General features: G+C 32.8%; 2 protein-coding genes across 8 annotated transcripts; both read left to right on the top strand.

Moving 5' to 3' along the window:
* The first annotated feature begins 627 nt into the window (after nucleotides 1-627).
* On the top strand, nucleotides 628-2,249 carry LOC101891207 (protein I'm not dead yet-like). Its single transcript, XM_011297789.3, has 6 exons — nucleotides 628-790; nucleotides 880-1,170; nucleotides 1,405-1,499; nucleotides 1,570-1,847; nucleotides 1,903-2,040; nucleotides 2,106-2,249. Exons 1-6 carry the CDS (start codon nucleotides 735-737, stop codon nucleotides 2,190-2,192), a joined length of 945 nt encoding a protein of 314 aa, XP_011296091.3. The 5' UTR covers nucleotides 628-734; the 3' UTR covers nucleotides 2,193-2,249.
* A 672-nt stretch (nucleotides 2,250-2,921) lies between these two features.
* LOC101890736 (ethanolaminephosphotransferase 1) lies at nucleotides 2,922-24,680 on the top strand. 7 transcript variants are annotated; one of them, XM_011297787.3, is made up of 6 exons: nucleotides 2,922-3,034; nucleotides 3,957-4,347; nucleotides 10,397-10,465; nucleotides 17,320-17,930; nucleotides 17,999-18,179; nucleotides 23,985-24,680. In XM_011297787.3, the coding sequence occupies exons 2-6, from the start codon at nucleotides 4,273-4,275 to the stop codon at nucleotides 24,387-24,389; spliced, it is 1,341 nt and encodes a 446-aa protein (XP_011296089.1). In that variant the 5' UTR covers nucleotides 2,922-3,034; nucleotides 3,957-4,272; the 3' UTR covers nucleotides 24,390-24,680. The 7 variants fall into 7 exon arrangements, with proteins under 7 accessions (XP_011296089.1, XP_011296088.1, XP_005192134.1 ...); XM_011297786.3 differs by having other exon boundaries at nucleotides 2,946-3,212; XM_005192077.4 differs by having other exon boundaries at nucleotides 2,946-3,223.
* The last annotated feature ends 3,289 nt before the right edge of the window (nucleotides 24,681-27,969 follow it).

Genomic DNA, 27,969 nt, shown 5'->3' with positions numbered 1-27,969 from the left:
ATATAAAAAAATAAAAGTATTAACAAAAAATATTAAATAAATATTTTCTAAAAATATTCAAAAAAAAATATGAAAAATAAAGAATTTTATAAAATATACAGAATTATCTTATAAAAATTATAAAAATATTAAAAAAATATTGTATAAAAATTTAAAAAAAAAACATAGTTTATAAAAAAATTAAAAAAATATCTAATAAAGGTATTAAGAATTCATAATATTTATATTTTATTTCATAAAAATATTCAAAAAAATATTATCAAAACATATTTTCTAAAGCTATCAAAAAATATGCAATAAAATACTAAAAAATAAATAATTTTTGGTCTGTTCCAGAACTTGATGATATCAAAAAAAATTGCAAAAATAGTGGATTCTTGCTGGTTCTGGAACAGAGCATTTATAAAATATACTCTGTTCCTGTACCTGCAAGAATCTTCTAGTTTTGCAATTTTCTTCGATATCGTAAAGGGAAGATCGGTTATCATAGTAAAAACTTTTATATTCTTGCAGTTCTGGAAACGACCAATAATCCTACATAAGCTTGAAAATGTCCTTCCTTCATGAAATACTTTAAAAATATGCCACATATCTTTGAGCTCAGCCTATCTTGAATCCTAACCGTTTTTCTAATTAAAATTCGTTTCCTTAGTTTCAGCTCCCCATCCGCTGCTCCCTCGAAAGTGGCAAATGCATTTTATATTGGAATTGGTTTTGCTGCCAACATTGGTGGCATGCTAACGCCTTGGTCTTCCGAAGCTGGATATGAGTTCCTAAAAATATATAAGAGGTGAGTAAAATCAATAAAAAATTAATTAAATGAATATAAAAATTTAAAAAAAATGTAAATCCATTCTGAAATCTTGATTCCTCTTCCAGCAATCTTCAGATCGGCACTTTCATCACATCCGCCGCCACGTCCATACTACTGCTAACTTTCACAATGGTTTACCTTCAAATAGCATTTCTGCTTCTATGGCGTTCCAAGCGTAAAAAGCAAATAACCTTTGATGCGGCTGCCCTTACGCCAACTTTGGATGTCCTAATTCAAGGTGAAAGGGAAAATGGAGTGGCGGACATAATAATCACCGGTCTTCTGATGATTGTGTATGTTTTTGTTTTGATTGGCGCTAGAGTTGTGGAAGAAATGCAATATTTGAATGACACAGTGTAAGTAAGGGGTTTTTAGGTCGATAAATGACCTTCCACAAATCTTTAAAGAATAGGTGGATTACCTATTAACCTTCCATAGATTTAAAAAAAAAAAAATAGAAGCCTGTAAAATTATCTCCATTTATTGAAGATCAAAAGGAGGTCGTCCATTTTTAAATCTATTTTCTAAAAACTTTTAAAATTCTACTTGATTTAATTTTTTTAATTTTCCTTTTCAATACCTTTTTACAGTCTCATCAAATATTCCACACTTGTTATGCTAATCTGCCTTGTAGCTTTTGTTTGTCCCAATAATTGTTCTCATTTGAATTACTTTTTATGTCGTGGTAAGAATTTGCGACCCATTTTGAATTTTTTTCTTTGATGACAACCTAACCTCATTCTCTCCCCCCGCAGAACCCAATAGCTACAAAATGTCGCCGAGCATATTACCCTGGTCAGCAATACCAAAACTAATGCCCTGGAATTATTTCCTTGTATATGGCAGCAGCTTGGCCTATGGCATGGCTCTGGAGAAATCTGGCCTACCAACATATCTGATGGAACATTTGGAAGGGGTTACAAATAACATGACCCTAAAGCTAATGGGTTTTATGGTAATTGCGATTCTGTTGACACTTCTTGGGGCCAATCATTTGGTGGCAAGGGTCCTTATGATGGAGGCTGTCAAATGGGTAAATAGAAAATATCCAGTTTTGAGGCCAATCATTTTAAAAATTTCTTTGCCAGGCCACTTTGGATAATGAGCAGCCTTTATTCGTTGCACTAGCCTTGTGCCTTACTTCCACTGTGGCATTCTTGCTGCCGGTTAGCAGTGTTTCGAATTGTTTTACTGCCGGTTGGGGTAATTTGAAGTCCAAGGACATGGTGGGTTCTGGAAAAATTCAAAATTTTTATTAAATATTTAAAAAAAAAACTTTGCTTATTTATAGATAATTGCCGGTGTTGGACCAACTTTGTTCGGTTACTTTTTGATTTTGGGTGTTATTGAACTGCAGAGATATTTTCCATTATTTTAAAACACAATTTTTCCTTTTATGAATTTCTATGAATAAAAATACTAATTATTTGAAAATTAAACGTTTAAAGATATAACATTTAAGAATGGACCGCATGGGGAAGTAAAGTGGCGTGGTAGGCAAACTGATTTTTAATGCCTTAATTCCTCATAAAAACTATTTGAGTAAGGCTGGAAATACATAAAGCGCATATTTGGCTGGCTTAAGTCATCGGCTGGCTTCTTCGTAGATGAACAAAGGAGTTTTAGGTTGACCTAGTTCGATTTTGGCCCTAGTCTCCTTTGTTCATTTCCGAAGAAGCCAGCCGATGACTTAAGCCAGCCAAATATGCGCTTTATGTATTTCCAGCCTAAGCATCACAGTTTATATTCCTATATGAACATGACATAAGGGTTTTATCATTGCTCTGTTTCGGAACTGCAAAAATGTACAAATTTTTAATAGGATAACTTAATTTTCCTTCATGACAAAATGTGATAAACGCAACTATAAAAGGCAACGAATATTAGATGTGCTGATAGTTTATGAAAAAACGCCATACGCAATCATTCAACATTGTTTTTATGCCTATTTTTCAACATAATTAACAAATTCTAAGACAAAACGTCTCAAATCACACGTCCGTGGGAACATGCCATAAGACTATTAGCATATGTTCGATATTATTCGATTATAATTGCTATCGATATGGACACAGGAGAGCTCTATCTACAATCTGTCAAAAGTCGGCTTCCACATCCCTAGTCTTTGCGCTGTCTGTCGAACGAAAAGCACTGGGAGGATTTTTTTTTGCCGTCGTTGAAATTTCAATTTGATTCGTTTCGGCAAGCATACACAACAAAGTAGTGAAGTGAAAGAAAAATTTAGAAATTTATAAATAAAACAATAGAAAATATGCTTATATAAATTATGAACAACAAAGAATGCTAATTAATTTGAACAAACAATTTCGACAGCCGAAAAAAATCTCAGCAAAAATAAACGAAATATCCTTGCTTGTTTGTTGGCTGCTCCTTTTGTGTCTGTAAACGGTAAAAATCAATAGTGGTTTGCTATTTTTGACAGCAGAAGAAAAGCAGGCAGTGATTTTGTTTTTAGAAAATTAAACTATTTTAACTTCCGCATTAGGAAATATAAAAATAAATCGGAAAGAAAAAATTCAAATGTGCTGTGAGAAGTGAGCAAAAAAAAAAAGCGAAAAGCAAAAATATTGTGTGCGTGCGTGAGTCTGTGTTTGCCAACATTGAAAATCTCGTGACGTCTTTTATTCTTCTTGCTTTGTCCTTCCCACCTGCACCAGCTGGCTGGCTAGCTGTCTGTCTGCGTGCCTGCCTGCCCCGACTCGAGAGCTATTTAATCCCGGTCTTTCGGTTTTCCCTTTTGCGTGGGCGTTTTATTAATTTGTTTTTGCGTGCGTGTGTGTGCCCACATGTTCTTGTGATTGGCTGGCTGGACGCGTTTTTTTTTTTTGCACACGTTTTTCCTCCCCCTACGATTTCACATTGGAATCTTGTTATCATTTTATCCTCATCGTTCACATCATGACAATTTAATACTACGTTAAAAATTGCTTTAATTCTTTTTAACACAAATCCCCCTTTTTATTTACAACTAGTGTGTGTGGTTGTTTGTGTGTTCTTTTTAATTAAATTCAATTAAAGTTAAAAAACAAAAACAAAACACGAAAGAAAACCCAAACCCATCAACATTTACCAGCCCGCCATCGAAGCCAACAACAATTTTTTTTCCTCATTTCAAAAACAGGCAGCAACAAAACATAACACAAATACATTTGCACAAAGAAAACAAAAAGAAAAGAGAAATTATACCGGGTGTCCCTGTGTGTGTGTGTGTGTGCGGCTGCTGGGCCGGCTTGATATGCCGCCGTTGACCATTGGGATTTATTACAATTAATTCCCCCCTTTCTACAACTACGCTACCGCTAACTCTCTGTCACTGTCATCTCTCTCTGCATTTTTCTGACTCTCATCATCTCCTCTCCATTGGGGATTGATTGGATCTCTCTCTCTAGTTCTCGCACTCATTCACAACAACTCCCCCATTACCGGCGCCACTCACAATGACGTTGCTGCAACAGCTGTTGAATTATAAATACCTAAGTAAAGAACATCTCAATGGATTCGATAATTACAAGGTAATTTGAAATTTATATTAAATTTAGAGTTTTTAATTAATTATCTATAATTTAAGGGTTAAATGGGATGCTATGGTATATTTGAATAGAAGTGCAGAGGAAGTAATTGACAAAGTAGTGATTTCAGAGCATTGTTTTGCAGGGGAAAAATTGCAACATATTTGGGGTTATTGGAAGAGGATTAAAACAACTTCAAGGTTCCTAGTGGGGGAAAAGAAACCCATCATATGAATAATTAACTCCATATTTAAGCTGTTTATTAGTTATCATTGGCTACGTCACACCGAGACATTGTATTCATCCTCCAAAGCCAGCCAATCAATGGAATAAAAAATAATTATAGTTCAATGTTGTTGGACGATTGGTTTGGAAATGGCAGCAGTCTGAAGTTGGTGGCAGCTTTTTCATCTCACCCTGTATTCCATTAGAGAGATATAGGAAAACAAATTTCATTTATTGGCCAAAAATAATTTCTTTAAAAATTTCTAGTCCATTTTGCCTTTGAGTACAATGCTGTTGGTTACACATCTTTAGGCTCATCTTATTAGTGGTAGCCTACTTAAAATGTCTTCCCTCTTTACACTTTACAAAAAATCTACTTTCAACTCTTCCCAAATTTCTTATATTGAAGTTAGACAAAGAGGGGTTCATATAAATGTACAAATCTTAAAAAAAATTCCATGACCACTTATCACAAAAAGGTTTCTCCACAATGTAGAAAATTAATCATGTGTTTTTGCAAAAGAAACCCTCAAAGAAAAATAAACCGGAATGTGCCTATGTACTTTTTTTCTTTCTTTTCTCTTATGCTCCCCCCATTCCGACTAAGTAAACATTCGTGGTCTGAGATTTTTTGTTCTTTATTCAATTTCAATTGTTGGCTTATACCACGAAATTTAGGCCAAACAATGGTGGCGTACCAACTAAATTCGCACGTGTTCTCTACAGTTGAATGAACCTACCCACAGAAGCACCATCCGACCAAGTGTTTGGTGTTTGGTTTTTTCTGTCAACACAAGTGTTCGCTACTTATGACCGGTAATTAAAGGCAAACATAAAATATTTATTTGGAAATATTTTATTTTCTTTGGGTGGAAGGTTTATAATAAAAAAAATAATTGAAATTGAAATCTTAATTTTTGTACCCTTTATCAAAAACCTTCCTCTTCACATCACCTCAAAGTTTTCGTCTGAAATCCACAAATTATATATACGAAAGTTAACTTGAAAGAAAAAAAAAACTCCAATTCGTGAGTATTTTTATACCCTCCACCATACATAATATGGAGGGTATATTAATTTCATCAATCCGTTTATAACTCATCGAAATAATAATTTTAGACATAACAGATTATAAATATTCTTGATCAGCGTAAAATTATAAGACGTTTAAGCCCTGTCCATCCGTCTGTTGTATTCAAGCTAGAGTCAAAAGGAGTAGGGATAGGAAGCTTAAATTAAGCAAAGATAAGTCTTTTATGTGCAGTCAGGCCAAGTTCGAAGATGAACTATATTGGGCCACGATAAAGTAGGCAGGTCAAGTTCGAAGATGGGCTATATTGTTGGACCACGATATCGTATAGCCCCCATATAAAGGTACCCACAATATTCGGTATTTTGATGATTCTAGCCAAATTTTTCAATGAAATTAACTGAAATTCTACACAAGAAGTTCTTCGTGACTACTTTACCACCTGAAAGAAAATTGTCTATATAGGTCTACGATATCGTACAGCCCCCATACAATGATACCCCCGATATTCGGTAATTTTTAGCCAAATTTTTCAATGAAATTGTCTGAAAATCCACAAAAAGAGTTCCTTCTCAGTACTTTACCCCCTGGAAGAGCATTATCTACATAGGTTCACAATATTGTATATCCCCCATATAACTGTACCTCCGATATTCGGTATTTTGATGATCACATTTTTTAATGAAATTTTTCTGAAAATCCACAAAAGGAGTTCCTTCTGATTACTTTACCCCCTGGAAGAGTATTGTCTACATAGGTTCACGATATTCGATATTTTGATGATTTGGCTAGAGAGAGGGTATATAGAGGGTATACCAAAACGTGCCTCATCGAAATAAAGGGTTTAGACCCTAGGTCTCTTTGGTCAAATCCGTTTCAGGATATTTGGAGTCGATCTAGGGATCGTCGTCCGACCGTGCGTCTGTCTGGCTGGCTGGTGTGCACGATAACTCTCGAAGGGAGTATCCGATTTGTTCGAAACTTGGTATATCGTAATATTATGGCCAAACTTAGATCGAGTTCGGAGATGGGCAATATCGGACCACTGCTTCTGGTACCTCGCCCACAAAAGGACAAAATTTTCAAAAAATGTATTTTATTGCAAGAGAAAGGTTCAACCGATTTTGCTCCAACTTTGCAAATCCAAATATTTGCGTCAGTGCTATGTCAGGTGCGAAAATGGACAAAATCGGTCCACTCCATCAAGTACCTCCCCCACAAATGGTCAAAATTTGGAATAATTATAACTCTATTAAAATGTGATGTAAGACTCCGATTGTCTTCAAATCACACAGATCATAATTCTTTTATTAACCCAAGGTCTGGTGTTAAGATGGAGTATACCGGACCACCCCTTCTGGTACCTCGCCCACAAAAGGTCGAAATTTTCAAAAAAAAATATATTCTGCACAGAAGGAGAAATGATAATCCGATTTTGCTCCAACTTTGCAAATCCTAATATTTGCCTCAGTTCTCAGTCAGATGCAAAAATGGATAATATCGGTCCACTCCATCGAGTACCTCCCCCCACAAAGCGTCAACATTTTAAATAAATACAACTCTTATAAAATGTGATGTAAGTATCCGATTGTCTTCAAATTACACACATCACAATATTTTTATTAACCCAAGGTCTGGTGTTAAGATGGACTATATCGGTCCACTCCTTCTGGTACCTGCCCACAAAAGGTCGAAATTATCAAAAAAATACTTTCTGCACAGAAAGAGAAACGATAATCCGATTACGCTCCAACTTTGCAAATCCCAATATTTGCCTCAGTTTTCAGTCAGGTGCGAAAATGGACAATATCGGTCCACTCCATCGAGTACCTTCCACACAAAGGGTAAAAATTTTGAATAATTATAAGTCCAATAAAATGCGATATAAGTGTCCGATTATCTTTAAATTTCACACATCCCAATATTTTTATAAACTCAATTTCTGGTGTTAAGATGGAATATATCGGTTCACTCCTTCTGGTACCTCTCCCACAAAGGATCGGAATTTTTAAATATGCATGAAGCTCAAAACAGGCGAAATTAACATCCGATTCCATTCAGACTTGGCACATCTCAATATTTCTATGAACACATGATCTGTTGTAAATATGGTAGAGATCGAACCATTCCTTCTGGTACCTCCCCCACAAAGGGTCAACGTTTTGAATAACCAAAACGATTATAAAATCCGAAATAAGCATCCGACTCTCTTCATATTTCATAAATACCATTTTTTCTGCTAAGACAAGATGTGCTGTGAAGATGGACTATATCGGTTGACTCCTTCTGGTACCTCCCCCACAATGGGTCAAAATTTTGAATATCCATGAAGCTCATAAAACGCAAAATTAACATCCGATTCCATTCAGACTTGGCACATCTGAATATTTCTATGAACACATGATCTGTTATAAAGATGGTAGAGATCGGACCATTCCTTTTGGTACCTCCCCCACAAAGCGTCAAAGTTTTGAATAACCAAAACGATCATAAAATCTGATATAAGCATGCTGTTCTCTACAAATTAAACACATCAAAATATTTTTATTAACCCAAGGTCTGGTGAGAAGATGGAATATATCGGTTCAATCCTTCTGATACCTCCCCCACAAAGGTTCGGAATTTTGAATATGCATGAAGCCTAAAACAGACGAAATTAACATCCGATTCCATTCAGACTTGGCACATCTCAATATTTCTATGAACACATGATCTGTTATAAATATGGTAGAAATCGGACCATTCCTTCTGGTACCTCCCACACAAAGGGTCAACGTTTTGAATAACCAAAACGATCATAAAATCCGAAATAAACATCCGGTTCTCTTCATATTTCATACATCCCAATGTTTCTACTAAGACAAGATGTGCTGTGAAGATGGAATATATCGGTTCACTCCTTCTGGTACCTCCCCCACAAAGTGTCGGAATTTTGAATATGCATCAAGCTAAAAAAACGCAAAATTAACATCCGATTCCATTCAGACTTGGCATATCTCAATATTTTCATCAACACAAGATCTGTTATAAAAACGGTAAAGATCGGACCATTCTTTCTGGTACCTCCCCCACTAAGGGTCAAAGTTTTGAATAACCAAAATCGATCATAAAATCTGAAATAAGCTTCCGGTTCTCTTCAAATTGCCCACATCACAATATTTCTATTAACACAAGGTATGGTGTGAAGATGGAATGTATCGGTTGACTCCTTCTGGTACCTCCTCCACAATGGGTCAAAGTTGCGAATAACCAAAACGATCATAAAATCCAAAATAAACATCCGGTTCTCTTCATATTTCACACATCCCATTGTTTCTAATAACACAAGATCTGCTGTGAAGATGGGATACATTTGTTCACTCCTTCTTGTACCTCCCCCACAAAGGGGTCAGAATTTTGAAAAACCAAAATCCTCATAAAATGCGTAATAATAATTCGATCGTTCCTAAACTTCACACATTTCAATATTTCGACTAACACAAGTTCCAGTGTGAAATTGATTGATATCGGTCAACCCCTGCTGGTACCTCCCCAACAAAGGATTCAAGATTTTGAAAAACTAAACGTTTAAATAAAACAACTCTTCAAACTCTTCAAATTTCACACATACAAACATTTTTGCTCACACAATATCTGCTGTGAAGATGATATACATATATCAGCGAACCCCTTCCGGTACCTCACCCACAAAGGGTCACAATTTTCAATACATTTATCTGTCATAACTTGCGAAATAAGACGGTGATTCTTTACAATTTGCTATATCTAAATATTTTTCTCAACCAGAAACCTGAGATGGATATGGAATTGATTGGAATTTATATTTTCGCATAAAAGTGGATATGAATTTTCGATTATCTTGTCATTTTGCCCATACCAATATTTTTATCTGTGAAGTATGAAAATGGAATACTTCGGTCGACCAATGGTTGATTATTTAAATTAATTTTGACTTCTGTTATGATTATTCGAATTGTTGACCCTCTAATGGAGTAAGTTCCGAAGGAATGGACCAATATTGTCCATTTCGTATAGGGACTAAATTAATATAATATAAATATTCCGACGTGCCAGGTTTTTACTAAATTGTTAACTTATTTTATATAAATTGAAGGAAGTAATATCCTCCAAACCTGGTACGTCCCAATATTTATATCATATTTATTTAGGTCCCAAACGAAATGGACAATATTGGGCCATTCCATCGAAACCTACTCCACAGAGGGCCAACAATTTGAATTATCATACCAAAAGTCAAAATATATTTAAATAATTGAACATTGGCAGAGGGTATACATCTATCGGCAAAACCGACTGATACTTTTTAATTTGTTTTCAATAACCAAATAATTCCCCCCTTATCCAATAAATATTTTTACTTTTCTGTCATTTTCCCTCCTCCATATTCACTTCCATCCTTCTTTTACATACTCAAAAGGATTTGTGATAGCTTATCCGACGATGATAATCCCTCAAATCCAACACATGAGTCAATTTTCTACAATTTCATAGAATTTTCTCCACAAATCCATCCCTTCCTTAGCCAAACAGGCGATTAGTGGAAAAGTGTTCTACGTCAAATTCCATTGGGTCATAGTTAGTTGCTTTGCTTACGCTTATCGACACACATGTATTCGTGTGCTGGGTGAAATCAAAACTTTACCTCCATAGTTTGCCCTTTGACACCCCCCCCACCCCTCCCTATTCCCATTATTAAAAGTTTCTTATATAAACCTGTAATTTATATTCATTCTTTACTAATGATTTCTTTGTATCTCTTTTTTTATTTCTTTACAGTATAGCGCACGCGATACCTCACCGCTGAGCGTTTATGTTATGCATCCCTTTTGGAATTGGATTGTCAAGGTAAATGCAACCACAAAAAAAACAAGCTACCTATCTGGCTGATGGGAAATAAACAAAAACCCCCCAGCTGGGGGACTGGCACAAAATAAAATAGAAAAAAAAAAAAACTATAAAACAATATGAACCTTAACAAGTCACACAAAATTATACATACGAATATGCTCTACACATTCACACGACATTTCGTTGGCATTGTTACAAAAAACAGCGAGGAGAGAAGGTTTGAAACGATGATTTCGGACTCCAAGTAAAAAAGCCTACAAGCCTGAATCCTGAATTTGTTATACCCTGAAACATATGGCTACAGATTATCATAATGCAGAGAGCCGCGTCCTTATTGCCAACCGGAGCTCTTTAGAGCAATTCCCAATCTACATTGTATACGCAGCTAAATTCCCAACCACTGACTTTTTCAGTCCAATTTCAGACAAGAGACATACAAGATTTTATATTCCTGGGCATACCAGTTATCGGAATATCTTTGTCTTGTGGAGGAGAAAGAATTAATTTTTCAAAGGCCTTTTTAGCGAGTCCATTGATTTCGGACTCTACACGCGACACGCCTGAATATTATATTGATTTTTATACCCTCAATCATATGAATACAGATTTTGATTGTCCAAATTTGCCATAGTGCAGATAAATACTTACTGACAACCGTAAAGTAGGACAACTCTTAAGAGTACTTCTCAATCTACATTGAAGGTAGATTAGCCACTGGATATTTTTGCCCAATTTCAGGCAGCCAGGAGTGCTGAAGGATGGCATTATTCACATTTCATCATTTCTGGACATTCACGTTCACATTCAATTTGTTATAACCTCAGCCATATTGCTACAGATTGCGTTTGTACAAATGAACCACAGTGTAGAGAACCACATCCTTACTGACAACCGGAGCTTTCAAAAGTATTCCCAAATTTACATTGTATATGCTGCCAAATTTCCAGCCACTGAATAATTTAGCTCTATTTTTCAAAGGATGAACCCCAGTCCCTTGATTCGAATCGGTTCATGAATCGGTTCACTCCTTCTGGTACCTCCCCGACAAAGTAACATTTTGAATATCCAAAAAGCTCATAAAGCGCAAAACTAACACCCGATACCAATTTAGACTTGGCACATCTCAATATTTCCATCAACACAAGGTCTGTTATAAAGACGGTGGAGGTCGGACCATTCCTTCTGGTACCACGCCCACCAAGGGCCAAAGTTTTGAAAAACCAAAACGATTATAAAATCCAAAAGAAGCACCGTGTTCTCTTCATATTTCTCGCATCACATTATAGCTACTAACACAAGATCTGATGTGAAGATGGGATATATAGGTGCACTCCTTTTGGTACCTCACCCACAAAGGGTCAAAATTTTGGATATCTATGAAGCTCATGAAACGCGAAACTAACATACTTTTCCATTCAATCTTCCTACATCTCAATATGTCTGTCAACACAAGATCTGTTATAAAGATGGCAGACATCGGACCATTCCTTTTGGTACCTCCCCCATAAAGGGTCAACATTTTTAATAACCAAAACGAGCATAAAATCCGACAAAAGCACCTGGTTCTCTTCACATTTCACACATCCCATCAACACAGAAACTGGAGTAAATATAGAATGTATCGTGCAGTCCTTCAGGTACCTCCCCCACAAAGTGTTCGAAATTTTGAATATCCATGAAGCTCATAATACGCCAAATTAACCTACAATTCCATTCAGACTTGGCACATCTCAATATTTTTGTCAACACAAGATCAGTTATAAAGATGGTAGAGATCGGACCATTTCTTCTGGTACCTGAAAGCGAAATAAGCATCCAAGTCTCTTCTAATTCCACACATGCAAACATATTTGCTAACGCAAGACCTGTGGTGAAGATGATATATATCTGCGAACCCAACCAGAAACTTGAGATGAATATGGAATTTATGATTTCGCATGAAATTGGATAAAAAATGTTCGATTTTCTTGTAATTTTGTCCACACCAATACTTTTATCTGTATTAGATGAAGTGTGAAAATGGAAGTCTTCGATCGACTATATCTGGTACCTCACACGCATACTTTAACATTTTCTAAAAATTATCACATATCTCATGTAAAGTAAACGAAGCAGTCGATATCACATTTATTTATGTCCGAAACGAAATCGACAATATTGGTCCATTCCTTCGGAACCTACTCCATAGAGGGTCAACAATTTGAATAATCATAATAGATATCAAAATATATTTAAATAATCGAACATTGGCTGAGTTTATGCATCTGTCGGCAAACCCGAAGTAGTCTACTTACTCCGTAGCAATATTTACATCATATTTATTTAGTTCCGATACAAAATATACAATATTGGCCAACTCCTACGGAAGCTACTCCATAGAGGATCAACTGTTTTTGGATAATCATAACATAAGTCAAAATATATTAAATAATCGAACATTGGCTGAGAGCATACCTCTGTCGGTGTAAAACCGACTGATACTTTTTAATTGGTCAGCGTAAAATTCACAGCCGATTTAGCGATGTCCGTCTGTATGTTTGTTGTAATCACGCTATCTTTCGAACGAAATATCGACATTTTCGAGAATTTAAAATAAGTCCATTTATCAAAAAAGGCTCCTCGAGGTCTCTGTCCCTCCTTCAAAATGAAATTCTTCTTTTCCTTTCATAAAAATACTTTGCTGACAAATAGACCACGCCGCTATCAACTTTCCGCCGGAGGTATTGTAAAAATAACATTTTGAAATTTACTCATTGATGGTGATGATTAATAAATCGTCTATTCACAGAGACGACACACCATGCGACAGCAACAACGACACAATATTTATTACGTATTTATAACGTGACACATGCGGGGCATTAGCATGTCGGTGGGGAAAACAGCAACGTGTGTGAAAACATCACAATCTATATTTATGATAGCATTTATTTGCGATAACATGCACGCACGCAAAAGGGGATTCCGTAGAACATTTTTTTTTTATAGATTTATAACAAACGATAATTGTTAAAAACACATTTTGAAATTTTAATTGAAATATTTTTTAGGTGGTTTTTAAATATTTTCATTGACCCTACACCATGTATAGGCATTATAGGGGAGTTTTCTATAAAGAGTACGTTTGGAAAATTTTATTTTGGAACGTGAAGGCAGGTGAATATTTAAATGGTTGTAATAATTCGGTCGAAATCGAAAAATTCTTGGAGAAATTAGGGTGGAAAAAAAAAGGACAAAGTTTATCAAAAAAAAAAAAAAAAAAAAAAAAAAAAAAAGTCAGGAGAAGCTGCTAAAATTATTAAAACATTTAAAAAAGTATCAGTCAGTTTAACCGAAAGATGTATACACTCAGCCAATGTTCGATTATTTAAATATATTTTGACTTCTGTTCTGATTTTTCAAATTGTTGACCCTCTATGGTGTAGGCTCCGAAGGAATGGACTAATATTGCCCATTTCGTATCGGACATAAATTAATATGATATAAATATATCGACTTGCCAGGTTTGGACTATATCGACTACTTCCTTCACTTTATATGAGATATGTGATAATTTTTTTTTGAAAATATTAAAATGTGCGTGAGGTAGCAGATATATTCGACCAAAGTATTTCTTTTTCACACTGCATCTAATACAGATAAAATTATTGGCGTGGACAAAATTACAAAAAAATCGAACATTCCTATCCAATTTTATGCGAAATCAATAACTCAATATTCATCTCAGGTTTCTGGTTGAGAGAAATATTTAGTTGTAAAGAATCGCTGACTTATGACAGATAAAAGTATTGAAAATTGTGACCCTTTGTGGGTGTAGGTACCAGAAGGGCTTCGCAGATATATATATATCATCTTCACAACAAATCTCGTGTCAAATTTGAAGAGAGTTGGATGATTATTTCGTTTTCTTTGAGCGTTTGTTTCTTTAAAATCTTGAACCCTATGTTGGGGAGGTACCAGCAGGAGTTGACCGATATCAATCAATTTCACGCTGGAACTAGAAATATTGAAATGTGTAAAGTTTAGAAACGATCGAATTATTATTTCGCATTTTATGAGCGTTTTGGTTTTTCAAAATTTTGATCCCTTTGTGGGGGAGGTACCAGAAGGAGTGGATCGATATTGCCCATCTTCACAGCAGATCTTGAGTTCATAGAAATAATGGGATGTGTGAAATTTTAAGGGAAACGGATGCTTATTTCGGATTTTATAAACATTTTTGTTATTCGAAACGTGAAATATGAAGAGAACCGGATGTTTATTTTGGTTTTTATGATCGTTTTGGTTATTCATAACTTTGACCCATTGTGGGGTGGGTACCAGAAGGAGTGGTCCGATCTCCACCATCTTTATAACAGATCTTGTGTTGATGGAAATATAGAGATGTGCCAAGTTTAAATGAAGTCGGATGTCAATTTTGCGTTTTACGAGCTTTACGGATATTCAAAATGTTGACCCTTTGTGGGGGAGGTACCAGAAGGAATGGTTTGATCTCTAGCATCTTTATAACAGATCTTGTGTTGATGGAAATATTGAGATGTACCAAGTCTGACTGGAATCCAATTTTCATTTCGCGTTTTATGAGCTTATGAATATTCAAAATGTTGACCCTTTGTGGAGGAAGTGCCTGAAGGAGATGCTTATTTCGGGTTTTATGGTCCTTTTGGTTATTCAAAATTTTGACCCTTTGTGGGGGAGGTACCAGAAGAAATGGTCCAATCTCTATCATCTTTATAACAGATCTTGCGTTGATGGAAATATTGAGATGTGCCAAGTCTGAATGGAGTCGGATGTTAATTTCTGGTTTTATAAGCTTCATAGATACTCAAAATTTTGACCCTTTGTGGGGGAGGTACCAGAAGGAGTGGACGGATATATCCTATCTTCACAGCAAATCTTGTGTTAATAGAATATGCGACCTGTATTTTTTTTTTACAAAAAATACATGGAAAGACGATCGGAACAGACAGACGGACATATATAAATCGACTTAGAATGTGATTCTATGCGGATCATGAAAAGGATCCACGGGTCTATCTCGTTTTCCTCTGCAAGTAACAAAAAATGCACAAAGACATAAAACCCTAATCACGGTGTGGTTTGGGGTTTAACAAGTAAGAGGCAGCTAAGTTCCGCCAGGCCAAACCTTTTATGCCCCCACCATTCGAAAGGGGCTTAAAAATTGAAAAAAAAAACATTTAAAAATACCGCTCAAATGAAAATCTTTATATGGGAGCTATACGAAGACGTAATTTTTTGTCATAGGCTGTTGTAACGATTCCGAACTTCAAATACGAAATTCGAAACAATTTCGGTGAATAATGTCGCTAAAATCATCGAATTTCAAATAAAGGGAAGTACCGTAGTATGGGGGTTATTCTAAGAAGTGGACCTGTATAGGCAATTTTTCGTCATAGGTTGTAGTACCCATTACGAACTTCAGATGCGAAATTTGACGAAATTCCGCCGAATAATGTCGCAAAAATCCTGGAAATACTGAATATTTCGGGGTAGTGTTATATGGGTGCTATACTAAAACGTAGACCTATATAGTCAATTCTCTTCCAGGGGGGTAAAGTACTCACAGAGAACTTCTTGTGCGGATTTTCAGACAGTGCCATTGAAAAATGTGGTTAAAATCATCAAAATACCGAATATCGGGAGATACAGTTATATAGGAGATATACGATATCGTGGACTTATATCGACAATTTTTTTCAGGGGGTAAAGTAATAACGAAGAACTCCTTGTGTAGAATTTCAGATAATTCCATTAACAAATGCGGCTAAACTCATTAAAATACCGAATATCGGGAGATACAATTATATTGGAGATATACGATATCGTGGACCTATATAGACAATTATTTTTCAGGAGGTAAAGTAGTCACGAAGAACTCCTTGTGTAAAATTTCAGACAATGCCATTGAAAAATGTGGTTAAAATCATCAAAATACCGAATATCGGGAGATACAGTTATATTGGAGATATACGATATCGTGGACCTATATCGCCAATTATTTTTCAGGGGGTAAAGTAGTCACGAAGAACTCTTTGTGTAAAATTTCAGACAATTCCATTAACAAATGTAGCTAAAATCATCAAAATGCCTAATATCGGGGGGTACCGTTATATGAGGGCCATACCCATCTTCGAACTTCACCTACCGGCAGACAAAAGACAGATTTTAGCTTCCTATCTTTATTGATTTTCACTCTAGCATGATTAAAACAGACGGATAGATGGACGGACGGACGGACAGGGCTAAATCGTCTTACAATTTTACGCTGATCAAGAAGTTCGAAGAGTTACAAACGGACATATAAGTGTGGAGGGTAAAAAACGGTAATTTTTTAAAAATAAAAATCCCAAAATCAGTTGCTTGACAGGTATTTAAAAAAAAAATAAAAATTTTTGGTTATTAAATTCGACCTTTATTTTAAATTATTTCAAATCTATAGCTCGTCGATATAAAACCCAACGTCTTTTGTCCTTAAAAAATATTTTTCCATAAATATTCTTCTCTCCATAGAGTAGGTCATCTATCCAAAAAACATTTAAATTTTAAAAACCTACCATTAAATTTTTAAACTACGAGTGGGCTAGCGGTGTATTCGAAGAGCCCCCCACCCCCCACCATACTCACATGGTAACCGAGTACAAAAATTAAAATCAATACAGTGTCCTTATTTTTTTCAACAACAAAAGTTACACAAAACAAAAAAAAAATGTAAACTGAAATAACTTTTGAAAACACGCACACATATATATACACACTAATACACGTTTATAAATTTTTACACACCCATTCTCACATGCATTTCAAAATTGTTTTCTTCTCCCCCTTTCCAGTTCTTTCCACGATGGCTGGCACCGAATGTTATGACCTTTTTGGGATTCCTTTGTACAGCTTTGAATTTCCTGCTACTCTCCTATTACGATTGGAATTTCTATGCCAGTTCCGGACTGGAGGGTACACAGCCCATTCCCTCATGGGTATGGCTATGCACAGCCATAAACATATTTCTCGCCTACACTCTGGATGGCATCGATGGCAAACAGGCACGACGCATTGGCCTATCCGGTCCGTTGGGTGAACTCTTTGATCATGGATTAGATTCGTACACAGCTGTATTGATACCGACGTGTTTGTATAGTATATTTGGTCGTTCGCCTGTGTACTCGGTGGCGCCCATACGCATGTACTATGTATGCTGGATGGTGTTCTTTAATTTCTATGTCTCCCATTGGGAGAAGTACAATACTGGTGTGCTATATCTGCCGTGGGGCTATGATCTCAGCATGTGGGGCTCTACAGCTATGTACCTGATCACATGGTGGTTTGGTTTTGAATTCTGGAAACGTGAACTGCCATTTGGCATACCGTTGGGTAATGCCATGGAATTTCTGCTGCACTTCAGTGCAATGGCCAATACCCCGATGGTGGTGGTGAATATTTACAAGTAAGAGATAATGGATTTTTTAATTTTCGATTTTTCTATAATTATTTATACCTCTCGTTCGCTTTCAGTTCTTATGTCCAGCGCACGGGTAAAATGAGATCATTCAAGGAAGCCATACGACCCCTGTGGCCGTTACTGGCCTTTATGGTCTTGCTGCTGGTGTGGCCTTTCATCTCACCCAATGATATTATGGAACGGGATCCCCGAGTCTTGTTTATGCTGAGCGGCACAATATTTTCAAACATAAGTGTAAGTTCCTAAAAATCCTTTGTTAATCCTTATTCTTAGGAATAATTAAATCTGTGGGTCCTTGAATTTTTTTTTTTAAAATTCCACATTCGATTGGTCCTTGAAAAAATATTTTTTTAAAAAATCCACGTTTGATTGGTGCTTGAAAAAATATTTTTTTTAAAAAATCCACTTTTGATTGGTTCTTGAAAAAATTATTTTTTAAAAAATCCACGTTTGATTGGTTCTTGAAAAAATATTTTTTAAAAAAATCCACGTTTGATTGGTTCTTGAAAAAATATTTTTTAAAAAAATCCACGTTTGATTGGTTCTTGAAAAAATATTTTTTAAAAAAATCCACGTTTGATTGGTTCTTGAAAAAATATTTTTTTAAAAAATCCACGTTTGATTGGTTCTTGAAAAAATATATTTTTAAAAAATCCACGTTTGATTGGTTCTTGAAAAAATATTTTTTTAAAAAATCCACGTTTGATTGGTTCTTGAAAAAATATATTTTTAAAAAATCCACGTTTGATTGGTCCTTGAAAAAATATATTTTTAAAAAATCCACGTTTGATTGGTTCTTGAAAAAATTTTTTTTTAAAAAATCCACGTTTGATTGGTTCTTGAAAAAATATTTTTTTAAAAAATCCACGTTTGATTGGTTCTTGAAAAAATATTTTTTTAAAAAATCCACGTTTGATTGGTTCTTGAAAAAATATATTTTTAAAAAATCCACGTTTGATTGGTTCTTGAAAAAATATTTTTTTAAAAAATCCACGTTTGATTGGTTCTTGAAAAAATATATTTTTAAAAAATCCACGTTTGATTGGTTCTTGAAAAAATGTATTTTTAAAAAATCCACGTTTGATTGGTTCTTGAAAAAAATGTTTTTTAAAAAATCCACGATTGATTGGTTCTTGAAAAAATATTTTTTAAAAAATCTACGTTTGATTGGTTCTTGAAAAAATATTTTTTAAAAAATCTACGTTTGATTGGCACTTGAAAAAATATTTTTTAAAAAAATCCACGTTTGATTGGTTCTTGAAAAAATATTTTTTTAAAAAATCCACGTTTGATTGGTTCTTAAAAAAATATTTTTTTTAAAAATCCACGTTTGATTGGTTCTTGAAAAAATATTTTTTTAAAAAATCCACGTTTGATTGGTTCTTGAAAAAATATTTTTTTAAAAAATCCACGTTTGATTGGTTCTTGAAAAAATATTTTTTTAAAAAATCCACGTTTGATTGGTTCTTGAAAAAATATTTTTTTAAAAAATCCACGTTTGATTGGTTCTTGAAAAAATATTTTTTTAATAAATCCACGTTTGATTGGTTCTTGAAAAAATATTTTTTTAAAAAATCCACGTTTGATTGGTTCTTGAAAAAATATTTTTTTAAAAAATCCACGTTTGATTGGTTCTTGAAAAAATATTTTTTTAAAAAATCCACGTTTGATTGGTTCTTGAAAAAATATTTTTTTAAAAAATCCACGTTTGATTGGTTCTTGAAAAAATGTTTTTTAAAAAATCCACGATTGATTGGTTCTTGAAATAATATTTTTTAAAAAATCCCCGTTTGATTGGTTCTTGAAAAAATATTTTTTAAAAAATCTACGTTTGATTGGCCGTTGAAAAAATATTTTTTAGAAAAATCCACGTTTGATTGGTACTTGAAAAAATATTTTTTAAAAAATCCACGTTTGATTGGTACTTGAAAAAATATTTTTTAAAAAATCCACGTTTGATTGGTACTTGAAAAAATATTTTTTAAAAAATCCACGTTTGATTGGTACTTGAAAAAATATTTTTTAAAAAATCCACGTTTGATTGGTTCTTGAAAAAATATTTTTTAAAAAATCCACGTTTGATTGGTTCTTGAAAAAATATTTTTTTTTAAAAAATCCACGTTCGATTGGTTTTTGAAAAATATTTTTTAAAAAATCCACGTTTGATAGGTCCTTGAAAAATGTATTTTTAAAAAATCCACGTTTGATTGGTCGTTGAAAAAATATTTTTTAAAAAATCCACGTTTGATTGGTCTTTGAAAAAATATTTTTAAAAAATTCACCTTTTATTGGTCCTTGAAAAAATATTTTTTTAAAAAATCATCGTTTGATTGGTCTTTGAAAAAATATTTTTTAAAAAATCAACGTTTGATAGGTCCTTAAAAAAATATTTTTTAAAAAATCCACGTTTGATAGGTCCTTAAAAAATTTTTTTTTAAAAAATCCACTTTTGATTGGACCTTAAAAAAAATATTTTTTTAAAAAATCCACGTTTCATTGGTCCTTGGAAAAATATTTTTTTTTTAAAAAATCCAGGTTTGATTGGTCCTTGATAAAATATTTTTTAAAAAAATCCACGTATGATTGGTCCTTGAAAAAATATTTTTTAAAAAATCCACGTTGGTCCTTAAAAAAATATTTTTTAAAAAATCCACGTTGGTCCTTAAAAAAATATTTTTAAAAAAATCCACGTTGGTCCTTAAAAAAATATTTTTAAAAAAATCCACGTTGGTCCTTAAAAATATTTTTTAAAAAATCCACGTTGGTCCTTAAAAAAATATTTTTAAAAAAATCCACGTTGGTCCTTAAAAATATTTTTTAAAAAATCCACGTTGGTCCTTAAAAAAATATTTTTAAAAAAATCCACGTTGGTCCTTAAAAATATTTTTAAAAAAATCCACGTTGGTCCTTAAAAAAATATTTTTTAAAAAATCCACGTTGGTCCTTAAAATAATATTTTTTAAAAAATCCACGTTGATCCTTAAAATAATATTTTTTAAAAAATCCACGTTGATCCTTAAAAAAATATTTTTTAAAAAATCCACGTTGGTCCTTAAAAAAATATTTTTTAAAAAATCAACGTTGGTCCTTGAAAAAATATTTTTTTAAAAAATCCTCGTTTGATTGGTTCTTGAAAAAATATTTTTTAAAAACTCCACGTTTGATTACTCCCATAAGTGTAAGTTCCTAAAAGCCCCTTTAGCCATAATTTTTCTAAGGAAAACTGACAAGGTTTTTATTTTCGCTGCTTATCGCTTTCGCGCTCCATTGATTTCCAATTTGTTTTGCTTACGCTTCGTTGTGACTCGTTCCCATTCAAGTACCTTTTTATTAACCATCCTAAATCAATAGTCCCACACTTGCGATAACAAAATGATTCACAGTTGTTGTCGTTGGCTTTACTTTGTTTTTCTATTACCACCAAAGGTGATTTCATTTAATGTCCATTGAAGTGCTTATTTGTGGCATAGCAATGCCAACGGAATTGGCGATAAGATTTATTTCCCAATAAAAAACGTGACGAATGGGTTGTTTGGTGGAATTTCTACAACAGCAAAGGGCCTTTGAAAAACTATTCCTGAAAAATAAATTTCGAATGAAAAAAAAAAAATTAAATAGTTTGAGCTTTAATATTCTCAATAAATTATTAAGAAATAAAAATATAATAAAAAATAAGCAAAGGCTATAGTCGTACGAGGCCGACTCTTTGATATCCTACAACACGACAATATATTGGGAAACCCCTTTTTAGGTCCAAACCCATTTTAGTCGAAGCTTTTATATCCTCAGCCATATGGCTGGAGATGGTATATATTATTTGATACGGCCAAAAGGTGCCTAGTCGAAATAAGGTTTTAGACCCTCTACCTTTTTGGACCAAATCCGTTTCAGGACATTTGGAGTCGATATAGCGATGTCCGTCCGTCCGCCTGTCTGGCTGATGCGCACGATAACTCTCGAAGGGAGTATCCGATTTCATCCAAACTTGGTACATCGTAATATTATTATCAAACTTAAATCGAGTTCGGAGATGGGCAATATCGTCCCACCCCTTGTGGTAGCTCCCCCACAAAAGATCAAAATTTTGTAAAAAAATGTACTGCACAGAAGGAGAAGACATAATCCGATTCCGCTCCAACTATGCTTATCTTCATATTTGTATCAGTGCTAGGTCAGGTGAGAAAATGGACTATATCGGTACACTCCATCAAGTATCTTCCTCACAAAGGCTCAAAATTTTTAATAATTATAACTCTTATAGAATGTGATATAAGTATCAGATTGTCTTCAAATTACACACATCACAATATTTTTAGCAGCCCAAGATCTGGTGTGAAGATGGAATATATCGGTTCACTCTTTCTGGAACCTCCCCCACAAAGGGTCAAAATTTTGATTATTTATGAAGCTCATAAAACAAATTTTTAGGAACAAATAAACCACGTTTATTTGTTCCTAACAATTTTTTTTTTAAATCCACGCTTTATTGGTTCTTGAAAAAATATTTTTTTTTAAAAATCCACGCCTGATTGGTCCCTAAAAAAATATTTTGTTAAAAAAAATATTTTTTAAAAAATCTACGTTTGATTGGTCTTTGAAAAAATATTTTTATAAAAATCCATGTTTGACTGTTAGTTAAAAAAATATTTTTTAAAAAATCTACGTTTGATTAGTCTTTGAAAAAATATTTTTATAAAAATCCATGTTTGACTGTTACTTAAAAAAATATTTTTTAAAAAATCAACGTTTGATTAGTCTTTGAAAAAATATTTTTATAAAAATCCATGTTTGACTGTTACTTAAAAAAATATTTTTTAACAAATCCATGTTTGACTGTTACTTAAAAAAATATTTTTTAACAAATCCACGTTTGATTGTTACTTAAAAAAATATTTTTTAAAAAATCCACTTTTGGTGGAAAATATTTTTTAAAAAAATCATGCTTGATTGTTACTTAAAAAAATATTTTTTAAAAAAATCATGCTTGATTGTTACTTAAAAAAATATTTTTTAAAAAATCCACGTTTGATTGTTACTTAAAAAATATTTTTTAAAAAATCCACGTTTGATTGTTACTTAAAAAAATATTTTTTAAAAAATCCACGTTTGATTGTTACTTAAAAAATATTTTTTAAAAAATCCACGTTTGATTGTTACTTAAAAAAATATTTTTTTAAAAATCCACTTTTAATTGTTACTTAAAAAAATATTTTTTTAAAAATCCACGCTTCTATGGGTCTTTGAAAAAATATTCTTTAAAAAATCCACGTTTGATTGATCCCTAAAAAAATATTTTGTTTTAAAATCCACGCTTCTATGGGTCTTTGACAAAATATTTTTTAAAAAATCTACGTTTAATTGATCCTTAAAAAAATATTTTTTAAAAAATCAACGTTTGAATGGTCTTTGAAAAATTTTTTTTTAAAAATTCTACGTTTAATTGATCCTTAAAAAAATATTTTTTAAAAAATCAACGTTTGAATGGTCTTTGAAAAATTTTTTTTTAAAAAATCTACGTTTAATTGATCCTTAAAAAAATATTTTTTAAAAAATCAACGTTTGAATGGTCTTTGAAAAAATATTTTTTTTTAAATCCACGCTTCTATGGTCCTTTGAAAAAATATTCTTTAAAAATCCACGCTTCTATGGGTCTTTGAAAAAATATTTTTTAAAAAATCTACGTTTAATTGATCCTTAAAAAAATATTTTTTAAAAAATCAACGTTTGAATGGTCTTTGAAAAAATATTTTTTTTAAATCCACGCTTCTATGGTCGTTTGAAAAAATATTCTTTAAAAATCCACGCTTTTATGGGTCTTTAAAAAAATATTCTTTAAATATCCACGTTTGATTGATGCTTGAAAGAATATTCTATAAAAAATCCACCATTGATTGGCCCTTAAAAAAATATTTTTTAAAAAATCCACGTTTGATTGTTCCTTGGAAAATAATTTTTTAAAAAATCCATGTTTAAATAAATTTTCCCTTTTATATTTTTATTTAAAAATTTGTAATAACCTCAATTTTTTTCTTCTTACAGTGCCGTCTAATTGTGGCCCAAATGTCCAATACCCGCTGTGAGAGTTTCCACTGGATGACACCAATCTATGTGATTTGCATAGCACTGGGCCTGTGGCTGCCATTCCTCGAACGTTTCATGTTGTATTTCCTCTTCATCATTACCACCCTTAGCCATTGGCATTATGGCGCTGCCGTGGTGAATCAAATGTGTGAACATTTCAATAGGATTTGTTTCAGTGTACATATGCGACAACCTGCCGGCGCTGCCAATAAAAAGGCCAAAATCAATGGCCAAAGCTCAATGGATTCAGCCACAACAACAGCACTGACAACAAGTACAACAAATGACACATTAGCATCATCATCCTCAGCAACAGCAAATTCTTCCAATTTAGAGACCTCATCTTCACAAAAATTAGAATAATATTTTTTTAATGTTTAAGAAGCTCGCTTTTGTAAAGAAAAATTATTTTAAAATTATTTTTTTTTTTATTTTAATTTTTAAAAATTTGTTTGCAAAGTATTTTTTTTGTTTTATTTAGTTTAATTTATTTTATTTATTATTTTGTAGTTTATAACTTAACGAACCAAGAAGATCATTTATGAGAAATTTCAGGGTATTATGTTCGTTTTATGTGTAATGAGGCTATTCTGAGATTCAATACCATTCTGCTTTACATATTTCATTTATATATAAATATGTCATTGTGATTTAGTTTGCTTGTAATTGTATAATTTTTCCTTATTAGAATATCGATGAAGAGATGTGTATTGTATTTTCTATTCTCAGTCCTAATGTAATTGTCAGTTTGCTATAACACATTTTTTTTAAAACTAGAACAGCATCATTTCTTTTGCCTAGAAGAAACAAACGCTTATTTTTTTTTAAATTTATTATTATTTTTTTTTAGTTTTTTCCTGTAATTTTTTTATTTTATTTATTTTTTCATTTTTCCTTCTCGAATCTTTGGTTCCTTTTCGTATTTTAAATTTCAGGATTGTCTTGGAAGTCACTTTAGGATTTTCTAGTTAACAAAGATTCTGTTTCTTTTGAGTCTCAAATATTTGAGTCTTCCAAAACAATCCTGTAAAATTTGTATAAAACAAATTGAGTACTCGTTTAATCAATTATGATGATTAATAAATCCAAAAAAAACTTAAAATGAAAATATATCCTCTCCTTATTCTCTATAAACCTCCTTGGCTGTATTCTTTCCTACCCATATATATTTAGAGTTACCTATTTGAAAAAAAATATTTTAACAGAAAATATTTATTTTTTCAATAATCCCGCACTTCAATAGTCCCAAGAAACCCGCAAAAATTAAATGAACCCTTTATCACCAAACATAACCTCAAAATCAAGCTCCCCATTTTTGTTAACAGGAACATAACCAAGGCATAATTGAAAATTATCTTGAAAAAAAGATTATTTTCAAGGTCTTCTATTTTTTTTTATAAAATTTCCTATTTTAAGGAGATGTGTGAATTTGAATTTTTAGACAACTTGTAAGATTTTCTATTTTAAGAAGATGTGTGAATTTGAATTTTAAGAAACCTGGTAAAAGGTCTTTTATTAGCCAAGACATGTCTTTGAAAATACATCCCCATCCTTCTACGCTATTCTCCTTCCTATCCAAGTATTTAGAGTAACCTATTTTAACAATTTTTTCCTATAATCCAAGACATTAATAGTCCAAAGAAAACCGCACAAATTAAATGACCTTTTTAACACCAAACATAACCTCAAAATAGACCCCCTATTTTTTGTTAACAAAAACTAAACCAAGACAAAATTAAAACTTATTTTTGAAAATAAATTATTTTTAAGGTCTTCTATTTTTTTTTTTTTTTTTTTTTTTTTTTTTTTTTTTTTTTTTGTAAGATTTTCTATTTTAAGAAGATGTGTGAATTTGAATTTTTAGACACCTGGTAAAAGATCTTGTTTTGAGCGTAGACAAGTCTTTGAAAATACATCCATTTCTTAATCTCTATAAACCTCCTATGCTGCTCTCCCTTCTATCCATGTATTTAGGGTAACCTATTTTAACAAAAACAGTTAATTTTCCTATAGTCCAAGACGTCAAAAGTCCAAAGAAAACCGCACCAATGAAATGAACATTTTAACACCAAACATAACCTCAAAATCAACCGCAATTTTTGTTAACAGAAACAAAACCAAGGCAAAATTGAAAAATATCTTTGAAAATAGATTATTTTTAAGCTCTTCTATTTTTTTTGTAAAATTTTATATTTTAAGAAGATGTGGAAATTTGAATTTCTAAACACCTCATAAAAGGTCTTGTATGTGCCTAGGCAAGTCTGTGAAAATACATCCCCTTCTTATTCTCTAAAAACCTCCTTTTCTGTTCTCCTTCCTATCCATGTATTTAGAGTTCCCTATTTGAAAAAAAATTTTAAATTGTTTTTTCCCATTATCCAAGACGTCAATAGACCCTAGAAAATCGCACAAAATAAATGAACCCTTTAACACCAAACATAACCTCAAAATCAACCCCCATTTTTTGTCAACAAAAAACCAAGCCAAGGCAAAATTGAAATTTATCTTTGAAAATAGATTATTTTAAAGGGACTTCAATTTTTTGTAAGATTTTCTATTTTAAGAAGATGTATGAATTTGAATTTATAGACACCTGGTAAAAGGTCTTCTATTGAGCCTAGACAAGTCTTTGAAAATACATCACCTTCTTATTCTCTATAAACCTCCTATGCTGTTCTCCTTCCTATCCATGTATTTAGGGTAACCTATTTTAACAAAAATATTTATTTTTTCAATAATCCCAGACTTCAATAATACCAAGAAAACCGCACAAATTAAATGAACCCTTTTAACACCAAACATAACCTCAAAATCATCATCCCCTTTTAGTTAACAAAAACTAAAAAACCAGGGCAAAATTGAAAATTTATCTTTGAAAATAGATTATTTTTAAGGTCTTCTATTTTTTTGTAAGATTTGAATTTCTAGATACCTCGTGAAAGTTCTTCTATTGAGCCTGGACAAGTCTTTCTTGGACGGAATCATATCGCTCATTTACCTAAAGATTGAGACATCTCGAAAAATTAGGCCATATGTGTTGGAAGGAGTTAACCAGTGTCTGGATTCTTGTTCGAGAAAATATGAAATGCAATCTTTTTTTTTTTTTGAGTAAAGAAATGTAAATTGAAAAATTTTCTTAAGAAAATATTTTTACCCTGCTCCACAAGCTGCTCAGGATATTATGTCATTGCGCATTTGTTTGTAACAGGCAAAAGGAATCGAGATAGACCCACCATATTTCCTTTTAATGATCTGCATAGAATCACATTCTGAGTCGATTTATGCATGTCCGTTCATCCGTCTGTCTGCCCATGCATTTTTGTGAACAAAGTACAGGTCGCATTTATTGCCCGATCCAAATGAAATTTTGCACAAGTCATTTGTTTGACCCAAGAACGAACCCAATTAAAATTGGAGATAATCGGTCAAAATTTCGATATAGCTCCCATACATAACTTCGTCCGATTTGCCAAACGTGTAATATCAGCATATGCATATACGACAAAATTAAGCCTGGAAACGAGTATGTCAAATTTGGTGAAAATCGGCTCAGGTATATAATTAATTTTGCCCTCCGCAGCCGTAATATGCACTTCGTATCAACGATTTTGGGGAAATATATCAAATACAGCTCAGAAATACGTCTGCTCCCATATTTATCTTCGTCCGCTTTTTATTGTGCAAACAAATGTGTAATATTAGCCCAAATGGGATGGAATTTGGCACTAATGACTAAATTGAGCCTAGAAACAATTATGTCAAATTTGTTTCGGAGATCGAGTTCGGAAATGGGCAATATCGGTCCACTCCTTGTACCTCCCACACAAAATGTCAACATTTTTTAAAGAAAATTAAACTCTTATAAAATGTGATGTGAGAGTCCGATTGTGATGTAAGAGTCAAATTACGCACATCACAATATTAGTATTAATGTGAATATGGA

Source organism: Musca domestica, unplaced genomic scaffold, assembly GCF_030504385.1.
Source record: "Musca domestica strain aabys unplaced genomic scaffold, Musca_domestica.polishedcontigs.V.1.1 62, whole genome shotgun sequence".
In the NCBI taxonomy this organism is placed as follows: Eukaryota; Metazoa; Arthropoda; class Insecta; order Diptera; family Muscidae; genus Musca; species Musca domestica.
The sequence above is the reverse complement of the archived record's forward strand: the minus strand, read 5'-3'. Positions and strand labels throughout refer to the sequence as shown.

Coding starts and splice junctions, on each gene's coding strand:
- LOC101891207 (XM_011297789.3), top strand. CDS start 735: ATGCTAACGCCTTGGTCTTCCGAAGCTGGATATGAGTTCCTAAAAATA. Junction 1,848..1,902: donor TGATGGAGGCTGTCAAATGG/GTAAATAGAAAA, acceptor TTTCTTTGCCAG/GCCACTTTGGATAATGAGCA. Junction 2,041..2,105: donor ATTTGAAGTCCAAGGACATG/GTGGGTTCTGGA, acceptor GCTTATTTATAG/ATAATTGCCGGTGTTGGACC.
- LOC101890736 (XM_011297787.3), top strand. CDS start 4,273: ATGACGTTGCTGCAACAGCTGTTGAATTATAAATACCTAAGTAAAGAA. Junction 4,348..10,396: donor ATGGATTCGATAATTACAAG/GTAATTTGAAAT, acceptor ATTTCTTTACAG/TATAGCGCACGCGATACCTC. Junction 10,466..17,319: donor TTTGGAATTGGATTGTCAAG/GTAAATGCAACC, acceptor CCCCCTTTCCAG/TTCTTTCCACGATGGCTGGC.